Here is a 26,336-nt window from a genome sequence, read left to right as displayed (position 1 = left end):
CATACATAGATCGACTATGGCTGGTCTCTGCTTAATTGGTGTAATTTCAATCCATGTATGGCCCGATTAACCACTACGCAGTCCCTAAACATCCTTCCACAAACCTTTACATTTTTCCTTCCCAGATTACTTCATCCTCCTCTCCTATACATAGTGCCCACTGTCATACTCTCCACACTTCTCTCCTATACATAGTGCCCACTGTCATACCCTCCACACTCCTCTCCTGTACATACTACTCACTGTCATACCCTCCATACTCCTCTCCTATACATAGTGCCCACTGTCATACCCTCCACACTCCTCTCCTGTACATACTACTCACTGTCATTCCCTCCATACTCCTCTCCTATACATAGTGCCCAGCGTCATACCCTTCTCCACACCCCTCTCCTGTAATTACTGCTTACTGTCCTACTCTCCACACTTCTCTCCTGTACATAGTGCCCACTGTCATACCCTCCACACTCCTGTACATATTGCTCACTGTTATACCCTCCACACTGTTCTCTTATACATAGTGCCCAATGTCATACCCTCTACACTCCTCTGCTGTGCATACTGCCCACTGTCATACCCTTCACACTCCTCTCCTGTACATAGTGCCTTCTGCCATACCCTCTGCACTCCTCTCCTGTACATAGTGCCCACTGTTAGACCCTCCACATTCCTCTCCCTCACCTGCACATACTTCCCACTTTTATACCATCCATACTTCTCCCCTATGCCTCTTACCCACAAAAACTGTTCTTTAAAATTATACTGAATATCCTCAATGTTACCAGCTCTAGAATGGGCACACTTTTGTCAGTTCAACTAAAGGAAATCTCACAGTCCTCATATTTGTTCTGCCCCATTATTAGTGTTTATTTAATTTTGTAATTACTATTGTGATGTATAGAGGAACATAGGGGATGTCAGCTACTCTAAATATAGCAATTGTAAAAAAGCGTTCCTGAAAATATTTTTGAAATGTTGACAACTATGCACTTAGGCACTGCCCATGGGCCACAGGGTCAGTAGGGGGCCCCATGAGAGGCTCATGATATTAAAGCAGTAGTAAACTTTTCGAACATTACTACTTTTTAGAGGCCCTGGGGTAGGTTATGCCATAATGGCCATAATTAGGGTACACTTGAATTGTCAGACTGAGCCCTCCAGTGCTGTGCTGTGATCAATCCGGTGGGGCCTGGGCAATAACATCTTCACCTGGTCTTCCTTCTGGGTTCTGTGCCTTCGGTCACTTGCCTTGGCCAGGCTGCATTGATGTCATTCCCACACATGCTCACATCCTCTTTCTCTCACCCCCCCCCCCCCCTTTCTCTCTCATCCTCGATCCCTTACCCCTCACACCTCTTTCATCCCCTTTCTCTCTCTCTCTCATCCTCCCTCTCTCTCTTTAATTTAATTTGTTATAACAAAAAAATGTTTGCATTTTTATTTACTTATTGTTTATAAAAGGCCCTACCAAAATCCTCAGCACCAGGCCCATGATGTTCTTAATCTGGCCCTGCCCCTACCCAGACGAGTCGGATCTCGTATACTGTATATACGTGATCAAGGTGCTCCCCTGTAGTAAAATTGCTATAGGACAGGCCTTAAGTGTTTAAATTCAATCATGTGTATTCTTTCTTGACTCTCTGAGTGCTTTGTGTATTTCTTCCAGATCTGTGCAGTAAACCAGTGTGAGATGTTTCCTGTAATAAAGACCGCTCACTGCTGCTCTCTCTCCTTGTGCAGGGTGACTGGTCTTGTCTCCGCCCCTTCTGTAGTTTTCTGTAGTAGGCAGAGTCTGCTGGGCCCCTCCTACATGCACAGGTATATACAGCACAGTGATGATGTCACTTCTACCTAGTAATATCTGGTGATCACAAAGTGGATTTATGTCCTTTGTAGCTATAGAGGAATATATTTACATAAATGTTTTTGTACCCGGCGCTCAGCTTCGAGGCTCAGGCCCCACCAACAGTGTGTGCGTATATTTTGCACATTTTTGCATTTTGCATGTTGGGCAGCCCATTCATTTTAATGGGCTGTCCTACATGTAAGAAAATCACAGAATAGAAGTCTGTGACCCTTTGGAGAAATCAAAACGCATAGTGTTGTGGCACCATGTGTTTTGACATGCTCAAAAATGCCTGTGTTTACAGATGCGTAGAGATGCCATTAAGAATTAATAGCACTGCCACGTGCCTACAAAAGGGCAGCACATTTCTGTGCATTGTTCACGGAGAGCCCTGGCTTTCCTACTAACGACTGGGAACCAGGAGGCCCGCTCCCAATCACCTGATCGCTGTGATAGGCTATCACAATAATCAGTCACTGTACAGCCCACCCCTGGGATTATTTTCTCGTCTGAATGGAGAAAAAGATACATTGTAACTTTCTCTCCTTACCAAGGGAGAAAAATGTACACAAACAAAAGTGTGGTGTGTGTAAAAAAAAAAAAAAAAAAAATAGACTTTGGTTTAATCTAGGTCAGGATTTGTGTTAGGGTCAAAAGTTAAGGGCAGGGTCAAATGTTAGGGTCAAAAGTCAGAATCAGTATATTTTAGGTAGGATTTAAATTTTTTTTATTTTTTTTAAATGAGTAGGTAAGATAAAAAAAACAACAAAAAAACAAAATGCGCACTATTGTTTCTGGGCCCTACTATGTATAAACAACAAATAATATACAAAAACACTATATTACCAAAATAATTGGGACGCCAATCCATGTCTTTATGGACCTTGCTTTGTGCACTGTCCAAATCATTTGATGGAGGGGGGATTATGGTGTGGGGTTGTTTTTCAGGGGTTGGACTTGGCTTCTTAGTTCCAGTGAAGGGAAATCTAATGCCCCATACACACGATCGGACTTTCCAACAGCAAAACCATGAAATTTTCTTCGAAGGTTATTGGCTCCAACTTGTCTTGCATACACATGGTCTCACAAATGTTGGCCAACAATCACGAACGTAGTAAGGTACAAGATGTACAGTGAGCCGATAAAAAGGAAGTTCAATAGTCATGCGCCACCCTTTGGGCTCCTTCTGCTAATGTTGTGTGTGTGTGGTGAGTATTGACTCCGAGCATGCGTGGACTTTTGTGCGACAGACTTGTGTACACACGATCGGAAAGTTCGACAACAAAAATTTGTTGGCGGAAAATCTGAGAACCTGCTAGCCAACATTTGTTGGTGGAAAGTCCAACAACAAGTGTTCAATGGAGCATACACACGGTCGGACTTTCCGCCAACAAGCTCATATCCAACATTTGTTTCGGAAAATCCGATCATGTGTACGCGGCATTAGGCTTAATGTATGCGGGACATTTTACAACCTCTCCTGAACGATTTAACTTGACAGATAGTAACCGATGTTTAAAAACATCTGTTTTGCCGCGTTGTTTTTTTTTTTTATCAAAATAGTCTAAAAATTGAAATGCCTGTAAACAAGACATGGCTAAACGTGAGTTACTGTGTTTACAAGTGTTTACAAGCTGTTACAGGCGTTTGGCGTTTCAAATGCCTCTGAACATGCATCCTGAAAGCATTTTTTTGCTTTCCAAAAAATGCTTCTAAACTCAATTGCCTAGAATGACTATAAATGGCCCTGTGTACATATACTGATAAGATAACAGAGGAGAGTTCAAGGGCAGCTGAAAAAACAACAACTGCTCCCAAACATCCATTTACCAGCAGCAGTGTACATGAGGCCTAATGCGTCAGCATACCAAGACATTTTGGACAATTTCGTGCTCCCAAATTTGTGGGAACAGTTTGGGGATGGCCCCTTCCTGTTCCAACATGACTGCGCACCAGTGCACAAAGCAAGTAAATAAAGCAAATAAAGACATGGATGAGTGAGTTTTGGATGGAGGAAATTTACTGGCCTGCACAGCATCCTGACCTCAACCCGATAGAACACCTTTAGGAGGAATTAGACTGGAGGCTGCGAGCCAGGACTTCTTGTCCAACATCAGTGCCTGACCTCACAAATGCACTTCTGGAAGAATGGTCAAACATCCCCATAGTCACACCCCTAAACCTTGTGGACAGCCTTCCCAGAAGAGTTAAAGCTGTTATAGCTGCAAAGGGTGGGCCAACCCGTAGTAGGGCCCTAAACAATAATGCGCATCTCTCCTTTTTCCCTTTGATTCCATTTATTTGGAACAAGCGGTACACTTTAGTTGTGGTGATTTGCGCTGCTCTCTGCACACTAAAAATCCCATAGTCCATCTCAGGATCAAGCAAGGAAGTGTTGCTATGTTCCTACATACAGTGGGACCATAGGGAGCGAATGTAGTCACTCTTTAACAGGAAGCCTGATCACAGCAGCAAAAAGGAATTTGGAGATTTGGAGCAGGCTGAGAGCAATAGAAGAGTTGTTTTTTTTAAATTAAGATAATTTTTTTTTAACCAGAGTTTAGTGTCACTTTGACTTGCAGAGAATTGCTCTTTAAATTGGCTTGCCATGTGTTTCCAGTGTGATTGTGACTCCCGTATCTTCATCGTTAGTCGTTAGTGGATCACACACAAATGACCCCTTTCATGGTAACACTGACTTTTTCTTACTGTTTAAATTGCCTTTTTTCCTTGAGCACCTGACAACACCACACAATACAAGAATTTGATAAATGACTTCCAATTTAGAAAATGTGTGACCTTTAATGGATCCCAACCATCTCGCGGGCAATCAATAAGATAGTTAAATTCCATGGCCTTTTGAAATATGTTCCAATGTATAGAAGAGGGAAAATCCAGTGATAAAACGCTCTTTAGCAATAATTTTGTCAAATAACTCAGGTGTATGGCCTCTGCAAGCCATACAATACCTCTTTCAATTGAGTTCCTTGGACTGGAGGTGGAATTATAGTGGAGCCAAGCAACCACTTAAAGGGTGGATAATCATGGAGTTACCTTGAGGTCAAATGCAGTTTTTACAAAACTTGTATAAAAAAAAAACTATATAAAGCATCCACAAACCCTACACCAGTAAAATGACAACATTGTCACCAACATTCATGACTATGAAAACTCTCCAGACCACACAGTTAGCTAAATTGTCCATAACCACCCATCAGTTACCTAAATTGTCAATAACTAAATCCCCAGCGGAGCAACTATGATAAACCTTCAGAGAAATAAATGACCCCCAATTCTACTAGATTTCAAACACATTATCTCATTTTCCAATTGACAGAAAAACTGAAATGTTATCTTATACAAGCCCTTACCAGTATAGGTTAGCAAAGAAGGGTGTCTATCAACCCCCTCTGTCAATCTTAACACCAGCTTCCAATTGTCCCACCAAAAAAAATATATTACCAAAGTAAAGTAACGTCAAAGACCCTATGATGTCCCAATCTATATCACCAACCTCATTTAAAAAAATATCAACCAAAGCAACCTTTTTGCTCCTCTGAAGAATTCGCTCATCTCCTCTAATGCTTGCCTCCAGGACTTCTCCAGACTTCAGTCGGCCATAGATGGATTGAATCTCAGCCAATTCAGTGGGGACCAAACAAGATTAAGTCCATCTATGGACAGGCTGGTTATACTGAAGTTGATCTATTGATTGCTATAGCCACTATAGTCTCCCAGTTCTCCTACATATCAACCACAATATCCCATATTCCAATTGACATATAAACTCTTTCCTGCATAGATTGGCAGACTGCTGTGTTTATAACCCCTCTCTGCTAATCCTTCCACTGGCCTCCAATCGCCCCACAAATAAAATTCTAAATATTAACAAAGTCATCCACTACTCTGCCCAAAAGTACATCACCAACCCCAACATCCTCTTCACTACTCCAAAGACCTCCTTCTCTCTAGCTCCCTCCTCATCTCCCTCCATAATCACCTCTATGACTCCCCCAGAGTCTTTACCTTTCCTCTGGAGCTTCCTGCTCACCCTGTCCTCCAGCTGTCTCCTACTCTGTCCTCTTTTAGGTAATTCTTGAAAACTCATCTCTTTGCTCCTTCCTTATTCCCCCCATTCTCATTTCCAGGACGTCTCAAGACTCTTTACCCTTCCTCTGGAATGCCCTACCCAGCCCATCCAGCTATCTCCTTCTCTGTCATCCTTTTGGTGATCTCTAAAAATGTATCTCTTTGCTCAATCCTCATCTCCTCTCATGCATGGCCCAGGACTTCTCTGGGCTTAAAGGATGGCTAATCAAGTAAATATCTTGGGTCCAACTGCAGTTTATACAAATAAAAATGTTGTCACCAACATCCATGACAAACAAACATGTCTGGACCACATTCATATATTACAGGTAAATCATCACTAACTAAATCCTAAATCCCCAATGAAGCAACTATGGTATGTTTCCAGGTAAATAAAAAAATGTCCCTAAGTTCTCCTAGATGCCAACCATGTTCTTCCATATTTCAGTTCACAGAGAAATGGATGTTTTTTCCCATATGCAAATTGCATATGAAGTATAGACAGGTAGCGAGAGGCCTACCAACCCTCCCTGCTAATGCCTACACTGGTTTTCAGTAGGTATACCATACAAATGAAAAATTTTAAGAAAACCATCCACTACTCCTAAATCTTAATCATCAACCTCATCTCAAAATATCAACCAATCTATTTTCTGTGCTCCTCCGAAGATCTCCTGCTTTCTAGCTCCCTCTTCATCTATTCCCATGCTTGCCCCAGGACTTCTTTAGAGTCTTTACCCTTCCTCAGGAACTCCCTTCCCAACCTGCCCAACTATTCTGTCCTCCTTTTAGATCAGGGGTGTCCAAACTACGGCCCTCCAGTTGTTCAGGAACTACAATCCCCATCATGCCTAGTCATGTCTTTGAATGTCAGAGTTTTACAATGCCTCATGGGATGTGTAGTTCTGCAACAGCTGGAGGGCCGTAGTTTGGACACCCCTGTTTTAGATGATGCCTGAAAACCCATCCCATGCTTACCCCAGGACTTCTCCAGACTTAAAGGATGGCTAATCAAGTGATTTCCTTAAGGCCACATGCAGATTGTACAAACATCCTTTTAAAATAAAAGAAAACATATAAAAGCATCCACAAACCATCCACCAGTAAAATAGCAATGTTGTCACCAACACCTATGACAGACAGACTGTCTGGGCCACATTCATATTTATACCAGTTAGCTAAAGTGTCAATAAGTAAATTCCCAGTGAAGCAACTATGGCAGGGGTCTCCAAACTTTATAAACAAAGGGCCAGTTTACCATCCTTCAGACATTGAGGGGGCTGGACTGTGGTCAGTGAGATTATAAAATGCCTTGGCGTCATCATAAACAATGCCCCATCATTGGTATTAGTAGGATGAATAGTGTGCCATAATTGGTATTAGGGAGAGGAATATTGCCCCATCATTGGTGTCAGAGGTAGGAATTGTGCCTCATCGATGGTGTCAGTGAGAAGAATAGTGCCCTGTCGTTGATGTCTGTGAGAGGAATAGTGTCCCATTAATGGTTTCAGTGGGAAGAATATTGCTGTGTCTATGTCAGTGGGAGGAATAGTGCCTTATTTTTGGTATCAGAGACAGGAGTCATGCCTGGTTGTTGGTGTCAACGGAAGGAATAGGGCCTCGTATCAGTGGAAGGAAAAGTGCCCCAAGTGCCAGATAAAAGCAAGCAAACGTCCACATCTAGCCCCTGGGCAGCAGTTTGTAGACACTGAACTATCGTATGTTTGCAGGGAAAACTTGTTCTCTTCCATTTTCCAAGATGTCAACCACTTTATTCCCTATCCAATTAATGAGAAAATAATGTTTTGCCATATAAAAACACATCCCAGCATAGATTGGCAGTGAGAGGTGGCTTCTAGCCCTCTCTGCCAATTTTTCCACTGGCATCCAATTGCTCCACCAATGAAAATCAGAATATTAACAAAACCATCCACCACTCTGCCCCAATCTACATCACTCAACCGTCTCGAAAACTAACCAAACTGTCCTCTCCGTTCCTCCTAAGAGCTCTTGAGCTTTAGCTCCCTCCCCCTCTCCACCCATGCTTACCCCCAGGACATCTCCAGAACCTTTACATTTCCTCTGGAACTCCATACCCAACCTGTCTGGCTATCTTCTACTTTGTCCCCCTTTAGGCGATCAGTGAAAAACATCGTTGTGCTGCACAAACTGTTGCTGCTGTATAAATCCTGTATCATAGCAATAATTATAATACCTTATGTGCCCATAGGGAAGACTGAACATTAGCTATTGTAGTTATGGTTCGGGGCACTGTTACCTGTGTCCTTTTATGCCTCTTTGACATTGCAGCTTGAAAAAGCTCAGTACACCGTTTTTTATTACTGATCTAAAATACTGCCTATTTTTTACAATGTACCTGTACACCCAGACGCATAAAAAAGTGCTGTGTTCTTGAGTTAAAAAGAAAAATCTGCGTTCCCGCTCAGTATTTTGTGCCGGTTCGAATAAGAGCATAAATATGAATTCATTTTCACTAGGAATGTATTGCATATGTTTATTGCACAAATACGCACATAAATACGCACATAAATACGCACATAAATACGCACATAAATACATGCAAATTCACGCAAAACAAATGCCTGAAATTGCATCCAAAAAAGCAGAAGCTCAAACACCAGTACCGTGTGCAAGAGGCCTTACAAATGCAGCAATTATCTAACTCATTAAGGCCTTGTTTGGGCCACACATTAGGCTAAGTGCCAGTAAAAAAACAGACGTTTACGTTTTACCCCCTCCCCCTATGTATACAGGCCAATGACATTGTCCAAATACAACCATGTGGCCATCTTAGGTCAATGATGTCACCATTGTGGTTTCTTTTCTTACATGTGACTGCAGGTTGGGTAATGCAGCAGGTTTTTTTTATATATTAAGGGTGCCATGTTTACACACCCGCCCAAGGGGCAGTAGAAATGGAAAGTTGAGCTGTGTTTTGCTGCACCCCAGACCATAGCTATAGGTCAATGTCATAATTCAAATATGGCCATGAGCCCATATTAGGTCAAGGATGTCACCTGCATCCGCTCTCCTTTGTTATGTGCAGCTGTGGGTTGGGGAATTCCAAACCACAACTGACTGGGGGGGGGGGGCTGCCATTATGTGACAAATTCCCCATGGGTTTGGAACAAACTCAGTATGGCCCAAGCTTTAGTTCATTCCTGCTCTCTAACTCTCTTATCAGCCCCTCCCATGCTTACCTCCAGGACTTCTCCAGAGCCTCTCCCAACCCCTGGAATTCCCTCCGCTAACTTGTCTGCTATCGCCTTCTCTGCTTGATTTTAGGTGATCGCTGAAAACTCATCTGTTTGGGGAAATGTATCCCCACCTCTAGCTAGCAACTGTACCTTATCTTACTCTCTCAAACAACATAGTTATTATCTTGTATCACTTGACCCTTCATTTTCGATTGTAAGCTCTCATGAGCAGGGCTCTCCTAGCTCTCTTGTATTGAATTGTATTGTAACTGTCTCCCTTTGTATTGTAAAGTGTTGTGCAAACTGTTGATGCTATATAATCCTGTTATATTATTGATAATTCCAGGGTGATCTCCAAAAGATAAATATTCAGCTGGACTTTGGGGATGGCAGCGCTGTGTCCTACGCTAATTTTAGCAAGATTGAAGATGGGATAAGACACGTGTATAAGAGTGCTGGGATATACCAAGTCGTGGCATATGCTGAGAACAACGTAGGCATCGATAGTGCATTGCTCTATCTCCATGTGACTTGTGAGTACAGATCTCTTGGCTTATAGTCTCTGTTATGAATGTGATGAAAAAATAAATAAAAATAAACTGTAGTCTGAATAATTATATATATATATATATATATATATATATATATATATATATATATATATATATATATACACACACTATATTACCAAAAGTATTGTGATGCCTGTCTTTACACGCACATGAACTTTAAAGTGGTTGTAAACCCTTACAACCAACTTTGACCTACAGGTAAGCCTAGATTAAGGCTTACCTGTAGGTCTAAGAAATATCTCCTAAACCTATACAGTTTAGGAGATATTTACCTTAAGACAGCCACCGCTGTCTACGGCGCATGCGTCGTAGACAGCGGCACGCAGGCGCACTGGGCAGGCCGCAGATCGCGGCGATATGCCACTCGTGTCGGCTCCCGTGCACATGCGAATCACAGCGCCAGAGCAGCGAGACCCGAAAGTTGCTCTGGGATACATGGCAGCGGCGAAGAGGAAGACGGAGGACCGCTTCGGGGGCTTCGTTCTCAGGTAAGTTATTTATAATGAGCTAGAATGCTATGCATACTAGCTCATTATGCCTTTGCCTCACAGGGTGTGGTTTTTAAAAAAAAAAATTTTTGCCTTTACTTCCTCTTTAATAGCATCCCAGTCTTAGTCCGTAGGGTTCAATATTGGGTTGGCCCACCCTCTGCAGCTATAACAACTTCAACTCTTCTGGGAAGGCTGTCCACAAGGTTTAGGATTGTGTCTATGGGAATGTTTGACCATTCTTTCAACAGCGCATTTGTGGGGCCAGGCACTGATGTTGCACGAGAAGGCCTGGCTCACAGTCTCTGCTCTAATTCATCCCAAAGGTGTTCTATCAGGTTGAGGTCAGGATGCTGTGCAGGCCAGTCAAGTTCCTCCATCCCAAACTTGCTCATCCAAGTCTTTATGGACCTTGCTTTGTGCACTGGTGTGCAGTTATGTTGGAACAGGAAGGGGCCATCCCCAAACTGTTCCCACAAAGTTGGGAGCATGAAATTGCCCCAAAAATTTTCAAATTGGTATGCTGTTCCCTTCACTGGAACTAAGGGGCCAAGCCTAACCCCTGAAAAACAACCCTCCACCAAATGATTTGGACCAGTCCATAAATACATGAGTGAGCAGGTTTTGGGTGCGGGAACTTGACTGACCTCAACCCGGTAGAAGACCTTTGGGATGAATTAGAGCAGAGACTGCGAGCCAGACCTTTTCGTCCAACATCAGTACCTGAGCTCACAAATTCAAACATTCCCATACATGACACACTCCTAAACATTGTGGACAGCTTTCCCAAAAGTGTTGAAGCTGTTATAGCTGCAAAGGATGGGCCAATTCAATATTGAACACTACAGACTGAGGCCGCGTACACACGCGCGGACTGTTTGCCCAACCTTGTTCGTCAAACAGTTTCGGCAAACAGTCCGCTCAAAATTTGCATGAGCGGACTTGCCCACACACGAGCGGACTGTTTGACGAACAAGGTTGGGCAAACAGTTCGCTCAACTTTTGAAATGAACGGACTCGCCCACGTAAGGAGGAGGCAAATCCGCCCATTTCGAGCGCGTGTACAGGTAGGCGGGGCCCGCGAAGGAGACGTCGCCGGCTCCGCCGCCTGGAATGGGCTTAAAGGGGAACCCCAACGCCGAAAAAAATCGGCGTGGGGGTTCCCCCAAAGTCCACACCAGACCCTTGTCCGAGCACGCTACCCGGCCGGCCAGGAAAGGGGGGCGAGCGAGCGCGCCCCCCCTCCTGAGCCGTACCAGGCCGCGTGCCCTCAACATGGGGGGGTGCCTTGGGGAAGGGGGGGCCGCGCGGCCCCCCCACCCCAAAGCACCTTGTCCCCATGTTGATGAGGACAAGGGCCTCTTCCCGACAACCCTGGCCGTTGGTTGTCGGGGTCTGCGGGCGGGGGGCTTATCGGAATCCGGGAGCCCCCTTTAAGAAGGGGGCCCCCGGATACCGGCCCCCCACCCTATGTGAATGAGTATGGGGTACAATGTACCCCTACCCATTCACCTGTGAAATAAAGTACAAAAAAAAACACAACACAGGGGAAAAAATATTTTATTGCACAGCTCCGGGGGTCTTCCGTCTTCGGGGGTCTTCTCGCCGGACTCCTCCGCTATGTGTGTGTAGCTCTTTTACTAGCGGAGGAGTCCGGCTTTCTTCCTCCCCGCCGCCGGCCTCTTCTCCCGACTTCGGGGGTCTTGTCCCCCTCTTCGGTTCTTCTGCCGGGCCACCGCGCCTTCTTGTAGCTCTTTTACAGGCGGTGGCCCGGTCTTCTGTCGTCGCCGCCGCCGCCGCCGCCGCCTTCCGTTCTTGTTCTTCTTCTTCTTCTTCCCCAGGAGATGTTGACACGTCGCTCCCTCCGGCCGGAATGCCAGAGCCGCGCTGTGCGGTCACTTATATAGTGACAATGGGGCGGGGTCACATGGTATATGTCACATGGGTTGGTCACATGGGTTGATGTCACATGGGGACTATGACATCGTAAGGGGGCGGGGTCACCATGTGACCAACCCATGTGACATATACCATGTGACACCGCCCCATTGTCACTATATAAGTGGCAGCGGAGCGTGTCCCTGGCATTCCGGCCGGAGGGAGCGACGTGTCAACATCGCCTGGAGAAGAAGAAGAAGAACAAGAAGAAGAACACGAACGGAAGTCGGCGGCGACAGCGGCGACAGAAGACCGGGCCACCGCCTGTAAAAGAGCTACAAGAAGGCGCGGTGGCCCGGCAGAAGAACCGAAGGCGGCGACAGAAGAACGGAAGGCAGCGGCGACAGAAGACCGGGCCACCGCCTGCAAAAGAGCTACAAGAAGGCGCGGTGGCCCGGCAGAAGAACCGAAGAGGGGGACAAGACCCCCGAAGTCGGGAGAAGAGGCCGGCGGCGGGGAGGAAGAAAGCCGGACTCCTCCGCTAGTAAAAGAGCTACACACACATAGCGGAGGAGTCCGGCGAGAAGACCCCCGAAGACGGAAGACCCCCGGAGCTGTGCAATAAAATATTTTTTCCCCTGTGTTGTGTTTTTTTTTGTACTTTATTTCACAGGTGAATGGGTAGGGGTACATTGTACCCCATACTCATTCACATAGGGTGGGGGGCCGGTATCCGGGGGCCCCCTTCTTAAAGGGGGCTCCCGGATTCCGATAAGCCCCCCGCCCGCAGACCCCGACAACCAACGGCCAGGGTTGTCGGGAAGAGGCCCTTGTCCTCATCAACATGGGGACAAGGTGCTTTGGGGTGGGGGGGCCGCGCTGCCCCCCCTTCCCCAAGGCACCCCCCCATGTTGAGGGCACGCGGCCTGGTACGGCTCAGGAGGGGGGGCGCGCTCGCTCGCCCCCCTTTCCTGGCCGGCCGGGTAGCGTGCTCGGACAAGGGTCTGGTGTGGACTTTGGGGGAACCCCCACGCCGATTTTTTTCGGCGTTGGGGTTCCCCTTTAAGCCCATTCCAGGCGGCGGAGCCCGCGACGTCTCCTTCGCGGAGCCCGCGACGTCTCCTTCGCGGGCCCCGCCTACCTGTACACGCGCTCGAAATGGGCGGACTTTCCGAGCGGGAACAGTCCGCTCATTTCGAAAGTACAGCGGACAGGCCCACACACGGGCGGACTGTTCGCTCAAACACAGTTTCAGCGGACAGTTTTTCGGAATTTCCGAAAGACTTTGTCCGTCCAACTGTCCGCTGAAACTGTCCGCTGAAAGCCCACACACGAGCGGACTGTCCGCCCAAACACTGTTCAGCGGACAGGGTTGGGCGAACAGTCCGCCCGTGTGTACGCGGCCTAAGACTGGGATGCCATCAAAGTTGTGTGTATATATACATATATATATATAAAATAGTATATAGAGTATGTGTGTGTGTGGGATTGATTTAATGCAGATTCCCCTATCGCATTGTGTTAGGCTAGGCTAGGTTCATACTAGAATGCTGTGCGGGACACCCGTGATCCGTGCGTGTTTGCTGCACCACCTCACACACAGGTCACAAAGACAATGAGTTTGCCTACACTGGATCCCATGGTACTGGATCTCCAAAAGTAGTGCATGCATTACTTTTGGTGTAATGCAGTGCAATTGGAGCCTATTCAAAATGAATGGGCTCCAATCACACTGCACTGAATCACATGTGAATTGAAAAAGAATGCTGCGCAAGCCTGTTCGATTCATAGTGTGAACCAGGGCCTAATGTTTTAAAAACATTGTGTATAGCCAGCTTTAGAGTACTTTAGGCTGGATAGAAATGGAAGGGAAATCAAAAAGTTGGACCAGAACAGGAATAGAGTGTAAATGTTCCAGTGGGGACACATGTTCCAGTGACAACTGTCTATGAGGGGATTTACCGCAATCTGGAGAGATTTCGAAATTCTGTTATATCTAAATGATAAGAAGTGAAAGTAGATCTTATAAATGGGACAAAGGCCATAGACAAGCCAACAGTGGTTTTAATCCTTCCCTTCTCGATCTAAATTGGAACAAAAAAAAAACAGTTTTGGCTGTAGATACACTTTAATTAAAGCTGAACTCCAGGCACAAAAATATCTATGCCGATATGTTCCAAAGGATACAAATCAATTTTCTGCCCAACAAATAACTTTATAAACCAAGATATTCCCTTGTAAAAGTTGCAATGCCATCAGCAATGTACTGTATATGTGTAGCCTGAGCCAGTGCTGGAACAAGGCCATTTGGTGCCCAGGGCGAAGATGACAATCTGCGCCCCCAAACCCCCCCACCCCCCGTTTTTAAGAAAGAATCAATGTCGTTTCAAAACAAGAATATACTTAAAACACTACAAATTCCATCACCCTACACACAGTATTCCACCCTTTATATGACCCCCCCATAGAGTATTGTTACTCTTATGCCTGCTAACAACCCGCCCAGGGCTGTCTTTAATATTGTTTGGACTGTGGGCAAGCTTTTTCCTGGGGCCCCCCATGCAATTTTGCTCTTCACCCCAACATCCCAAAAAACGTACACACACTCTGTAACCCCCTGTCCACGGCCACCTCTGTACCCCCCGCCCACGTCTGTACCCTCCCTGTCCACAGCCAATTTTGTTCCCCCCCATCCACAGCCACTTCGGTATACCCCCCCTTCCATAGCCTCCTCTGTATACCCCCCTTCCATAGCCACCTCTGTATACCCCCTTGTCCACAGCCACCTCTGTATACCCCCCTTCCATAGACTCCTCTGTATACCCCCCTTCCATAGCCTCCTCTGTATACCCCCCTGTCCACAGCCACCTCTGTATACCCCCCATGCAATTTTGCTCTTCACCCCAACATCCCAAAAAACGTACACACACTCTGCAACCCCCTGTCCACGGCCACCTCTGTACCCCCCCTGTCCACAGCCAATTTTGTCCCCCCCCCCATCCACAGCCACTTCAGTATACCCCCCCTTCCATAGCCTCCTCTGTATACCCCCCTTCCATAGCCACCTCTGTATACCCCCCTGTCCACAGCCACCTCTGTATACCCCCCTTCCATAGTCACCTCTGTATACCCCCCCTTCCATAGTCACCTCTGTATACCCCCCCTTCCATAGCCACCTCTGTATACCCATCTTCCATAGTCACCTCTGTATACTCCCCTTCCATAGTCACCTCTGTATACCCCCTTCCATAGTCACCTCTGTATACCTCCCCTTCCATAGTCACCTCTGTATACCTCCCCTTCCATAGTCACCTCTGTATACCTCCCCTTCCATAGTCACCTCTGTATACCCCCCCCCTTCCATAGTCACCTCTGTATACCTCCCCTTCCATAGTCACCTCTGTATACCCCCCTTCCATAGTCACCTCTGTATACCCATTTTCCATAGTCACCTCTGTATACCCCCCCTTCCATAGTCACCTCTGTATACCTCCCCTTCCATAGTCACCTCTGTATACCTCCCCTTCCATAGTCACCTCTGTATACCCCCCCTTCCATAGTCACCTCTGTATACCGCCCCTTCCATAGTCACCTCTGTATACCCCCCTTCCATAGTCACCTCTGTATACCCCCCTTCCATAGCCACCTCTGTATACCCACCTTCCATAGCCACCTCTGTATACCTCCCCATAGCCACCTCTGTATACCTCCCCTTCCATAGCCACCTCTGTATACCTCCCCTTCCATTGTCACCTCTGTATACCCCCCCTTCCATAGCCACCTCTGTATACCCCCCTTCCATAGCCACCTCTGTATACCTCCCCTTCCATAGCCACCTCTGTATACCTCCCCTTCCATAGCCACCTCTGTATACCCCCCTTCCATAGTGACCTCTGTATACCCACCTTCCATAGTCACCTCTGTATACCCCCCTTCCATAGCCACCTCTGTATACCCCCCTTCCATAGTCACCTCTGTATACCCCCCTTCCATAGTCACCTCTGTATACCCCCCTTCCATAGTCACCTCTGTATACCCACCTTCCATAGTCACCTCTGTATACCCCCCCTTCCATAGCCACCTCTGTATACCCCCCTTCCATAGCCACCTCTGTATACCTCCCCTTCCATAGCCACCTCTGTATACCTCCCCTTCCATGGCCACCTCTGTATACCCCCCTTCCATAGTGACCTCTGTATACCCCCCTTCCATAGCCACCTCTGTATACCCCCCTTCCATAGCCACCTCTGTATACCCCCCTTCCATAGTCACCTCTGTATACCCCCCTTCCATAGTCACCTCTGTATACCCATCTTCCATAGTCACCTCTGTATACTCCCCTTCCATAGTCACCTCTGTATACCCCCCTTCCATAGTCACCTCTGTATACCCATTTTCCATAGTCACCTCTGTATACCCCCCCTTCCATAGTCACCTCTGTATACCTCCCCTTCCATAGTCACCTCTGTATACCTCCCCTTCCATAGTCACCTCTGTATACCCCCCCTTCCATAGTCACCTCTGTATACCTCCCCTTCCATAGTCACCTCTGTATACCCCCCTTCCATAGTCACCTCTGTATACCCCCCTTCCATAGCCACCTCTGTATACCCACCTTCCATAGCCACCTCTGTATACCTCCCCATAGCCACCTCTGTATACCTCCCCTTCCATAGCCACCTCTGTATACCTCCCCTTCCATAGTCACCTCTGTATACCCCCCCTTCCATAGCCACCTCTGTATACCCCCCTTCCATAGCCACCTCTGTATACCTCCCCTTCCATAGCCACCTCTGTATACCTCCCCTTCCATAGCCACCTCTGTATACCCCCCTTCCATAGTGACCTCTGTATACCCACCTTCCATAGTCACCTCTGTATACCCCCCTTCCATAGCCACCTCTGTATACCCCCCTTCCATAGTCACCTCTGTATACCCCCCTTCCATAGTCACCTCTGTATACCCACCTTCCATAGTCACCTCTGTATACCCCCCCTTCCATAGCCACCTCTGTATACCCCCCTTCCATAGCCACCTCTGTATACCTTCCCTTCCATAGCCACCTCTGTATACCTCCCCTTCCATGGCCACCTCTGTATACCCCCCTTCCATAGTGACCTCTGTATACCCCCCTTCCATAGCCACCTCTGTATACCCCCCTTCCATAGCCACCTCTGTATACCCCCCTTCCATAGTCACCTCTGTATACCCCCCTTCCATAGTCACCTCTGTATACCCATCTTCCATAGTCACCTCTGTATACTCCCCTTCCATAGTCACCTCTGTATACCCCCCTTCCATAGTCACCTCTGTATACCCATTTTCCATAGTCACCTCTGTATACCCCCCCTTCCATAGTCACCTCTGTATACCCCCCCTTCCATAGTCACCTCTGTATACCTCCCCTTCCATAGTCACCTCTGTATACCTCCCCTTCCATAGTCACCTCTGTATACCCCCCCCCCCTTCCATAGTCACCTCTGTATACCTCCCCTTCCATAGTCACCTCTGTATACCCCCCTTCCATAGCCACCTCTGTATACCCCCCTTCCATAGCCACCTCTGTATACCCACCTTCCATAGCCACCTCTGTATACCTCCCCATAGCCACCTCTGTATACCTCCCCTTCCATAGCCACCTCTGTATACCTCCCCTTCCATAGTCACCTCTGTATACCCCCCCTTCCATAGCCACCTCTGTATACCCCCCTTTCATAGTCACCTCTGTATACCTCCCCTTCCATAGCCACCTCTGTATACCTCCCCTTCCATAGCCACCTCTGTATACCTCCCCTTCCATAGCGACCTCTGTATACCCACCTTCCATAGTCACCTCTGTATACCCCCCTTCCATAGCCACCTCTGTATACCCCCCTTCCATAGTCACCTCTGTATACCCCCCTTCCATAGTCACCTCTGTATACCCACCTTCCATAGTCACCTTTGTATACCCCACCTTCCATAGCCACCTCTGTATACCCCCCTTCCATAGCCACCTCTGTATACCTCCCCTTCCATAGCCACCTCTGTATACCTCCCCTTCCATAGCCACCTCTGTATACCCCCCTTCCATAGTGACCTCTGTATACCCACCTTCCATAGTCACCTCTGTATACCCCCCTTCCATAGCCACCTCTGTATACCCCCCTTCCATAGTCACCTCTGTATACCCACCTTCCATAGTCACCTCTGTATACCCACCTTCCATAGTCACCTCTGTATACCCCCCCTTCCATAGCCACCTCTGTATACCCCCCCTTCCATAGTCACCTCTGTATACCCCCCTTCCATAGCCACCTATGTAACCCCCCCCCCCAGCCACAATTTGTAATCCTCCCTTTAAAGAATTCTCACCTCTTTTCATAAATTCCTCCCCCTCCTTCTCACAGTTCTCTTCCTCGCTGTGACACTGCACCTTTCTGGTATGTGTGTGCGCTCTTTTTCCAACACACAGTCTCAGATCTGTAGCATACAGCCAGAACACTTCACTCTGTTCTGTGCTGTGCTATAGAAGTCTGGGGGGGGGGGGGGGGTGGGGGGCAGGGGAGTACGGATGACCGCTCTGCCTCACTCCCTATCACAGGCCAGTCGCTCTGATCCTGCAGCTCCTGACAGAGGGAGAAGCAAGATGAGTCGGCTGCTGTTCTCCTCCCCTGTCAGTGTGGCCGCTTGTGTTAACCCAGCTGGGAGAGCACACGGGGAGGATGGAACAGCTGTGCTTGTGAGTGGTACACCGGGAGAACCATTCTAAGGCAGTGCGGGCTTCAGGGGCAGCTGCTTTTGCCCTGCATTAAAGACGACCCTGATATCGCCCCCTCTCACACTCCGCCCAGGGCACCCGTCCCTCTCGCCCACCCCTTGTACCGGCTCTGGCCTGAGCAAAGCTGTGGGAGGGACCTAGCAAGCTCCACCCACTATGGAAACCTACAGGAGGGGGTGAAGACAAGACCAGTCCCCCTGCACAAGGAGAGAGAGCAGCAGTGAGCGGTCTTTATTACAGGAAAAGCCTCACACTGGATTACTGCACAGATCTGGAAGAAACACACAAAGCACACTGAGATTCAAGGAAGAATACACATACATACCTCCCAACATTTTGCGATGGGAATGAGGGACACCTACTAACAAACGTATATAGGCATTGGACACTCCCCCCTGCCACACCCCCTTAAAGGAGAATTAACCCAAAAAAGGTTAATTAAATCCACAAGGTCTTTTTTTTTACCACTACTATTCCTTTATATTTGCTTTTAAAATGTATAAATGTAGCAATTTAGAAATCAGAGGAAAGGTTTGGCCCTGGGAAACACTTTTTGAAAGATAAAAAGTGCATTTTGTATACAATTATATGGATCAGATCAAAATGAGGGACAAATGAGGAGGAATGAGGGACAGAGAGACATTGCTCCAAATCAGGGACAGTTGGGAGGTATGCACTCATGACGAAAGGATTTAGACAATATTTGTTTATCCCGGAGTTCAGCTGGGAGAGGGGTAGCTTACAGAAAAATTCAAGATTTGCACATAAGCTGCTCTTATTTCTGGATCTAGTGATTCTTCTGTCATGTGGATTTGATTGAGAATAACCTCTCTCTTTTGCCTTTTTTACCATGGTTCTTTGAGGAGGCTCACGCTACGTTTACGTGAACAATACTGTAGTTCTCCTGTAACCTTTTTTTGTGTTCAATGAAAGTAAAATAATAAAAAAAAAATACTTTCAGCCTCATAAAACGTGTTGGTACTGGTTGATGTGTCCCATTGGCGCTCTCTATCATCCTGACTTTGCTGCTACCGCATTAAAACGATTGCGGCGTTCCTGGGATCGCCCATACGGAATTGTGTGTACAAGTTAATGCACATAAAGACAGGGTTACCGCTGCACTTTATAACGCAGAGCTCTCCCAGTGATGGGTGAAATGTGCCCTGAAACTTTATCACACTCATAATTCCTCCACAAATCAATCATGTCTTTGTTTAACTACGTGTTATTAAAGCCTTTACCGCTCTTGGCTTCACCTTGCTCCATTAAGTAACAAAAGGAGCCGTTAGTGGGAGAGAGCGAGCTAATTTCCGCGGGCTTGTCTCATTTTATTAGCAGATTTTAAAGGTACTGGCAGAGGCTTGTATATGGTGAGTGGGGGGGAGGTGCAGCGTGGTGCGGCCGCAGTAAACACTCAAGCCTTGTACACACGATCGTATTCTCCAATGGGAAATGTTCGATGACAAGCTGCTGGCAGAAAATCCAACTGTTTGTACGCTCCATCGGACAATTGTCAGATTTTCCGCGGACAAATGTTGAATGGCAGGTTTTAAAATTGTACGCGAACAAATGTCCGTTGTCGGATTGTCCGATCATGTGTACACAAGTCCGTCGGACAAAGTACAAACGCATGCTCGGAAGCAAGGACGAGCCAGAAGCGGTCGGTCTTGTAAACTAGCGTTCGTAATGGAGAATTAAAGTGGTTGTAAACCCTTACAAACCACTTTGACCTACAGGTAAGCCTAGATTAAGGCTTACCTGTAGGTCCAAGAAATATCTCCCAAACCTATACGGTTTAGGAGATATTTGCCCGAAAACGGGCATCGCTGTCTACGGCGCATGCGTGGCATCCTCGATAACGAAGATGCCGCGCGTCTCGGCTCCCGTGCTCATGCGTGGAAGTGACGTCATTGCGGCTTCGCCGAATGACAGCGCTGGAACTGCGAGACCTACCGAGAAGATGGATGCGGCGGACTACAGGGGACAGCGGGGACTTTGCTGGCTCCTGTGTCAGGTAAGTGACACATAATGGGCTACTATGTGATGCATAACATTGCGGTGGACAAATCTAACCCCAAATTATACTTTTTGGGGACCAGTGACATTATTACATTGATCAGTGCTATAAAAATGCACTGATCAATGTAAAAATGACACTGGCAGGGAAGGGGTTAACACTAGGGGGCGATCCAGAGGTTAAGTGTGTTCCCTGGGTGTGTTCTAACTGTAAGGTGGGTAGGCTCACTGAGACATGGCAGAGATCACTGTTCCTGATCACTGGGAACAGAAGATCTCTGACATGTCATTAGGCAGAACAGGGAATCGTCTTGTTTAGATAGGCAGTTACCCTATCTGCCTCTGTACACGGCAATTGTGGGTCACTGGCGGACATCCCTCAGCTATCCTCCTTACACGTACTAATGAACAGGTATGTTGGTTCATGCAGGTAAGCTGACCTGCCATAGTAAATGTTTGTGAGCTGGTCGGCAAGTTGTTAAATAGACTCTGCCTGACCCAAAATGGCCACTAGAATCACATGGGGCTGTAGCATCCAACCGGATAGCACCCCTAGTGACCCAGGAAATGATACAGGACCCATGTTCCTCTTGACTTCCTCTCCCCAGCAATGCTCCTGCTATTCAGTGCCACCTGCAGTGGAGAAGGCAGACTGCACCTGCTTACATGTGTGTTCCAGAAGGGACCAAGGCAGGGTGTTGGGTGTCTGTGTTTGCACTGTACCGAGACATTACCTTCATGTTGCCTGCATGCTCATTGGGAAGTGATTAAAAAGGAATATCAATTGTATCCTGCAGCTGCCAAGGCCTGATGATGTGACCTTCTGTTTTGTCTCTGTTATTCTCACATTCACACATAAAGCAGAGCTCCACCCAAAAAGGGAAGCACCGCTTGTCGGCCTCCTCCCCCATCTGCTGCTACATCTGGCACCTTTTGGGAGGAGGGGGCTTTGAGCTTTGCGGTGCACACTCTAATGCAATAGGCTGCAAACACCTATGCTCTTTAGGCTATATTCTATTCTGAAAATTTTTTCTTATATTAGTGGTAAAATACTGCATTATGGCCACTAGATGGCACTGATGAGCATAGGAAATACATAGATCTTTGTAACAAGAGATACAATGTAACAATTCAAGGGGCCTCTAGAAGGAATTAGAAAATAAATGTAACCAATTTTCTAAATAGAACCCTTAGGGCCCATTCACACCAGGTGCGATAGGACTGTGTTTGATGGCTATTCCAGCGCAGTGCCACCACAAGAAAAGGCAAAATGCCTTATCTCCTACTTGGCTGGGGCACACCAATGCATTACAGTGGTGTGTGGTGAAAAAAGTATGGCACACAGGACTTTTTTGCAGCGCAGTGCAACGCAAACCATCGAACTGCACTGCGGTCAATAGAAGTTAATGAAATGTCATTGTGTGACATTTCAATAAAGTTTGTTTAACCCCCCCCCCATAAATTAAAGAGATTGTAAAGGTAAATGTTGAAAAAAACAAAACTAACATCTCTATACTTACCTGCTGTGTGTCATGGAATTGCACAGAGCGACCCCAAACCTCCTATTCTTGGGTTCTCTGCTGGTGCTCCTGGTCCCTCTCTGTCCAGTGCACTCATGGGATGCCCCCTCATATGTGCTCGCTCCCGAGCCTCGCTGCTGTGTCTATTGACCAAGACAGCGGGACCTGGCTCCGCCCTCCCGCTCCCTCAACATTGGCTTTGATTGCCAATGGTGCCCCAGCAAAGCAAGTGAAACCAGGAAATAAGGGGTGAGAATAGCTACAGGTGTGCAGGGTGCTGGATCAAATGGAGGGGGGTGAGGTTGGATGCTGACACCTAAACATCTTTTACCCTAATGCAAGAAATCTGTTTACACTTTTTATTTATTTTTTATTCCCGTCCTTGCCACCATTCTTTCCTAGGTGAAAGTGAGGTGTCCCTGCACCTTCAGTCTCCAGGGATACCAAAACCATGTAACCCAAAAAACTGCAGAAGAAAAAACACAGAGCAGCCAGTGGGAGGACCTTGGAGGTGTCATTGAGGACATGCTGTTTGAACCCAGGTCCTGATGACCAAAATGGTGGCATGAGACCTGGGATGTGGCACCTGAGCTGCAGATCATAGCAGGGCAATACAGGATTAGCTAGGCAGTCTAATTTATGAATTGAGGAAAACCCTGGATAGGTAAGAAGGATCAAACAAAATCAGGAGGTAAAGCTCTTCTTTGGGCAATCCATTGTGGTGCGTTATCGCACACGTGTTAACATGCCTTAGTTTTAACATGTGTTGTTTTAAGGTAGCCTTTTCAATATGAATGGGCTGCTATTCCCCCACAACAGATGAAAATATGCACATGACCCAACTGAGGATTGCTGTTTAGAGGGCCAATGCTTGTGTCCTTGAAGGACAAAATATAGGGAAGTCTGCCTATATTTAAAAAAGAAAATGTAAGAAATGTACTGAAAATGTTTTTTTTTATTAAAATTTTGTAATGTGTCTGTCTGAATTTGTGCCCAGTCAATTAAAATAAAAAGTTTTGAGGTCAGAAACTGATGTTGGAGTAGATCTGGATCACAATCAGCATTCCAGTATATCCTAAAGCGTTGGGTTGAGGTCAAGGATTGAATGTCACTCCAGTTCCTCCACACCAAACTCATCAAACCATTTCTTTATGAAGCTGGCTTTGTGTACATTGTCATGTTGGAAAATGCCTGGCTTATAATTGGGCTTTCAGTTCATCCCAAAGGTGTTCAGTAGGGTTGAGGCCCAGGCCACGCAAGTTCCTCCCCACCAAACTGGCCAAACCATGTCTATATGGAGCTGGCTTTGTGCAACGGGCACACTCATAGTGGAAAATGGTCTTCTTCAGACTTTTGCCACAACTGTCTACAATGCTTTTGTATTCTATAGCATTACCAGTACTCTTTACTGGAAACATCTTAATCGTTTGGAGGAGAGTCCCCATACTTTAGGTCACAAGAGATTGACATGATGCCTACATTTTCATGTATAGTGTTTCTTTAGTGTACAGATTGTATTCTGTTGTCTTACTGGCTTCTCATTATTTTCACCTCCAGGTCCCGTGGAACATGTTCATCTAAGAGTGCCATTTGTCGCCATTCGAAACAAAGAGGTCAACATCAGCGCTGTGGTTTGGCCATTGCATTCAGGAACGCTCACTTATTTTTGGTGGGTTGGGAATAATACCAAGGTACGATAGACATGATTGTCTTACTGCTGTAACCATCTGCTTGCCATACCACCAGCCAGAAAATGTTCATTACTGTAAAAATGACTAGACACTTTTAATGGTTTTTCTGTAACAGATTTTAAAGTTGTAAAAACACAAAATAATGCTGCTCTGTAATAATTAATACATCATTAAATGCATTTTTAAAAATACAAGCAGGAAAAGTACCCAAATGTGATCAGGTATCAGCCTCTTGCAGTTCTGGTACAACTGGGCTGGCGTGTAAGACAGCACAAGGAGCCCATTTGTTCATGTGCTGACAAGAAGCATGTTGATAGGAGGAGAGAGCAGAGTGACAGAGAGATGAGCTTTATCTTTTACAGTCCAATCACAGGCTGGGAGTGGTTCCAGGATGACCGGGGTCGTCCTGGGCTAACTGTAAGCAGCCTACCTGGCATCAGTCTCTTGCAATCTCAGGACAGCAGTGGAGTGTGAGAGGAGAAGCAGCACAAGGAGCATGCAGATAAGAGGAGAAAGAAGGGTTATTCAGAGATTAACTCATCACTGTATTGCATCTTCTATCACTCTCTAGTCACAGGCATGTCCAGGATGACCTGGGTTTAGAGGAAATGGTTTGAATGATGCAGGTCATTTGACTGAGGACAGGAAAAACGTACTATGGAGGAAATCTTTGGATTGAAGGTGAACACAAAGCTAGTTTTGTTACTCTAGTGTTTAATGAGCTATTCAATATTTATCTTGTTATCTTTGGCTGGAATTTCTAGTCAAGGCATATGAGAGCAGGCAAAGTAAGTAGGTGTCCTATGGTATGGTAAGATGCCTGTTACCCCTACTTGTGTAGCCCTGTCCACCCCCCCAGTGTGCTACTGGGACCCCTTGAAAAAACCCAAATTCCAGATAGGGTATATGTACAGCCCACAGCCCCATCTACCAGTCACTGTGCAGTGCTCAATACTTCAATACATGGAGGCTTGGGGAGGCATGCTAAGTTACATACAAATGCCAACCTTCAGAAAGTTGAAATTTGCTCTGTCTGCAGTTAACATAGTGCAGGCTTATTTTAAAGAGGACCTCTCATTTTAGATATTTGTATGGCGGGAAAGTGTATTTGAATTTATAAAATGACAACCATCCATTTACAGGAAACTGCATTTGGGATTTTAGGGCACCTCAACTCTAAAGTGATATCAAAGGGAATGTGTGCGTTTTGTCATAAAGGGAAACAAATAATGTTTGCTTTAAAGCTTAGTCCTCCATCCACTTTTCCTTTACTTCCCTGTTGTTGAGTGTTATATATACACTATACAGTTTATGCTATATAAGCCCTGTCACCAGACCTTTAATTTCAACAAGCTTCCTATATGATTATGTGTGCATTTAATGTATAAATGCATATTATTTACTTGTAAAATCCTCCCTTGTGTAGACATCAGATCCCTTTGCTGAGTGCCACCATCTTACATGTGATGTCAGTGGCCCCAACAAACTCAGAGCTGTCACATATATGATTGCAGTCTTTCTCAACCTTGTTACCCCAGAGGAACCTCTAAAATAATTTTCAGGTCTCAGGAAACTCTTACCTTATCAATTTCTGGAGAAATGGGCCCTTACATTGGTAGTCAGGAGAAGAAGCCAACCGTTCCTGTGGTGTTCAGAATACCCCCATTAAAGACAACTAAAAGGATCATTGGCATCACCCTGCTGGCCTTGCCTAGTGGCTTTGACCCAGGAACTATTCAAGAACCATAAAATAAGAGGTCAATCAGCTACAGCTCAAGAAACCCCTAGCAACCTCAGGAAGGAGTCTAGGGCTCCCCTGAACCCTGGTTGAGAAAAGCTGCTGAATAGCAGGGGTCTCCAAACCTTCTTATCAATGGGCCAGTTTACTGTCTTTCAGACTTCAGGGAGCCCAAGCTGTGGCCAGTGGGGGTAGAAAATGTCCTGGTGTCCAGTGAGTATAAACAACGCCCTATCTTTGGTGTCATTGGAACGAAGAGTACCCATTGATGGTGTCAGTTGGAAGAATGGTGCCCCATTGTTGATGTCAATGGAAGAAATTCTGCCCCTTCCTTGATATCAATGGAAGGAATTCTGCCATATTGTTGGTTTCTGTGACATTTTCCAGCAAGTTCAAAGCCACATAAAAAAATCGAACTAAATATAAATTAAATGTAATTAAAATTTGGAATAAAAAACAAAACAAAACAATAAAAGATGTTTATTGGAAAAAAAGAAGAAAAATTTAATATTTAAAAAA

General features: G+C 46.3%; 1 protein-coding gene across 1 annotated transcript in view; it reads left to right on the top strand.

Annotated features, from left to right (window-relative positions):
* SORCS3 (sortilin related VPS10 domain containing receptor 3) overlaps positions 1 to 26,336 on the top strand; it is a 962,887-nt gene that overhangs the window by 851,927 nt on the left and 84,624 nt on the right. Inside the window, exons 19-20 of the mRNA XM_077455086.1 lie at positions 9,500 to 9,686; positions 23,946 to 24,079. Of these exons, the coding sequence (XP_077311212.1) occupies positions 9,500 to 9,686; positions 23,946 to 24,079 (321 nt within the window). The remainder of the gene's footprint in view (positions 1 to 9,499; positions 9,687 to 23,945; positions 24,080 to 26,336) is intronic.

The sequence above is a fragment of the Lithobates pipiens genome, unplaced genomic scaffold, assembly GCF_037356315.1.
Source record: "Lithobates pipiens isolate NorthernLeopardFrog02 unplaced genomic scaffold, aLitPip1_a1.2 Scaffold_25, whole genome shotgun sequence".
NCBI classification, from domain to species: domain Eukaryota; kingdom Metazoa; phylum Chordata; class Amphibia; order Anura; family Ranidae; genus Lithobates; species Lithobates pipiens.
The sequence above is the reverse complement of the archived record's forward strand: the minus strand, read 5'-3'. Positions and strand labels throughout refer to the sequence as shown.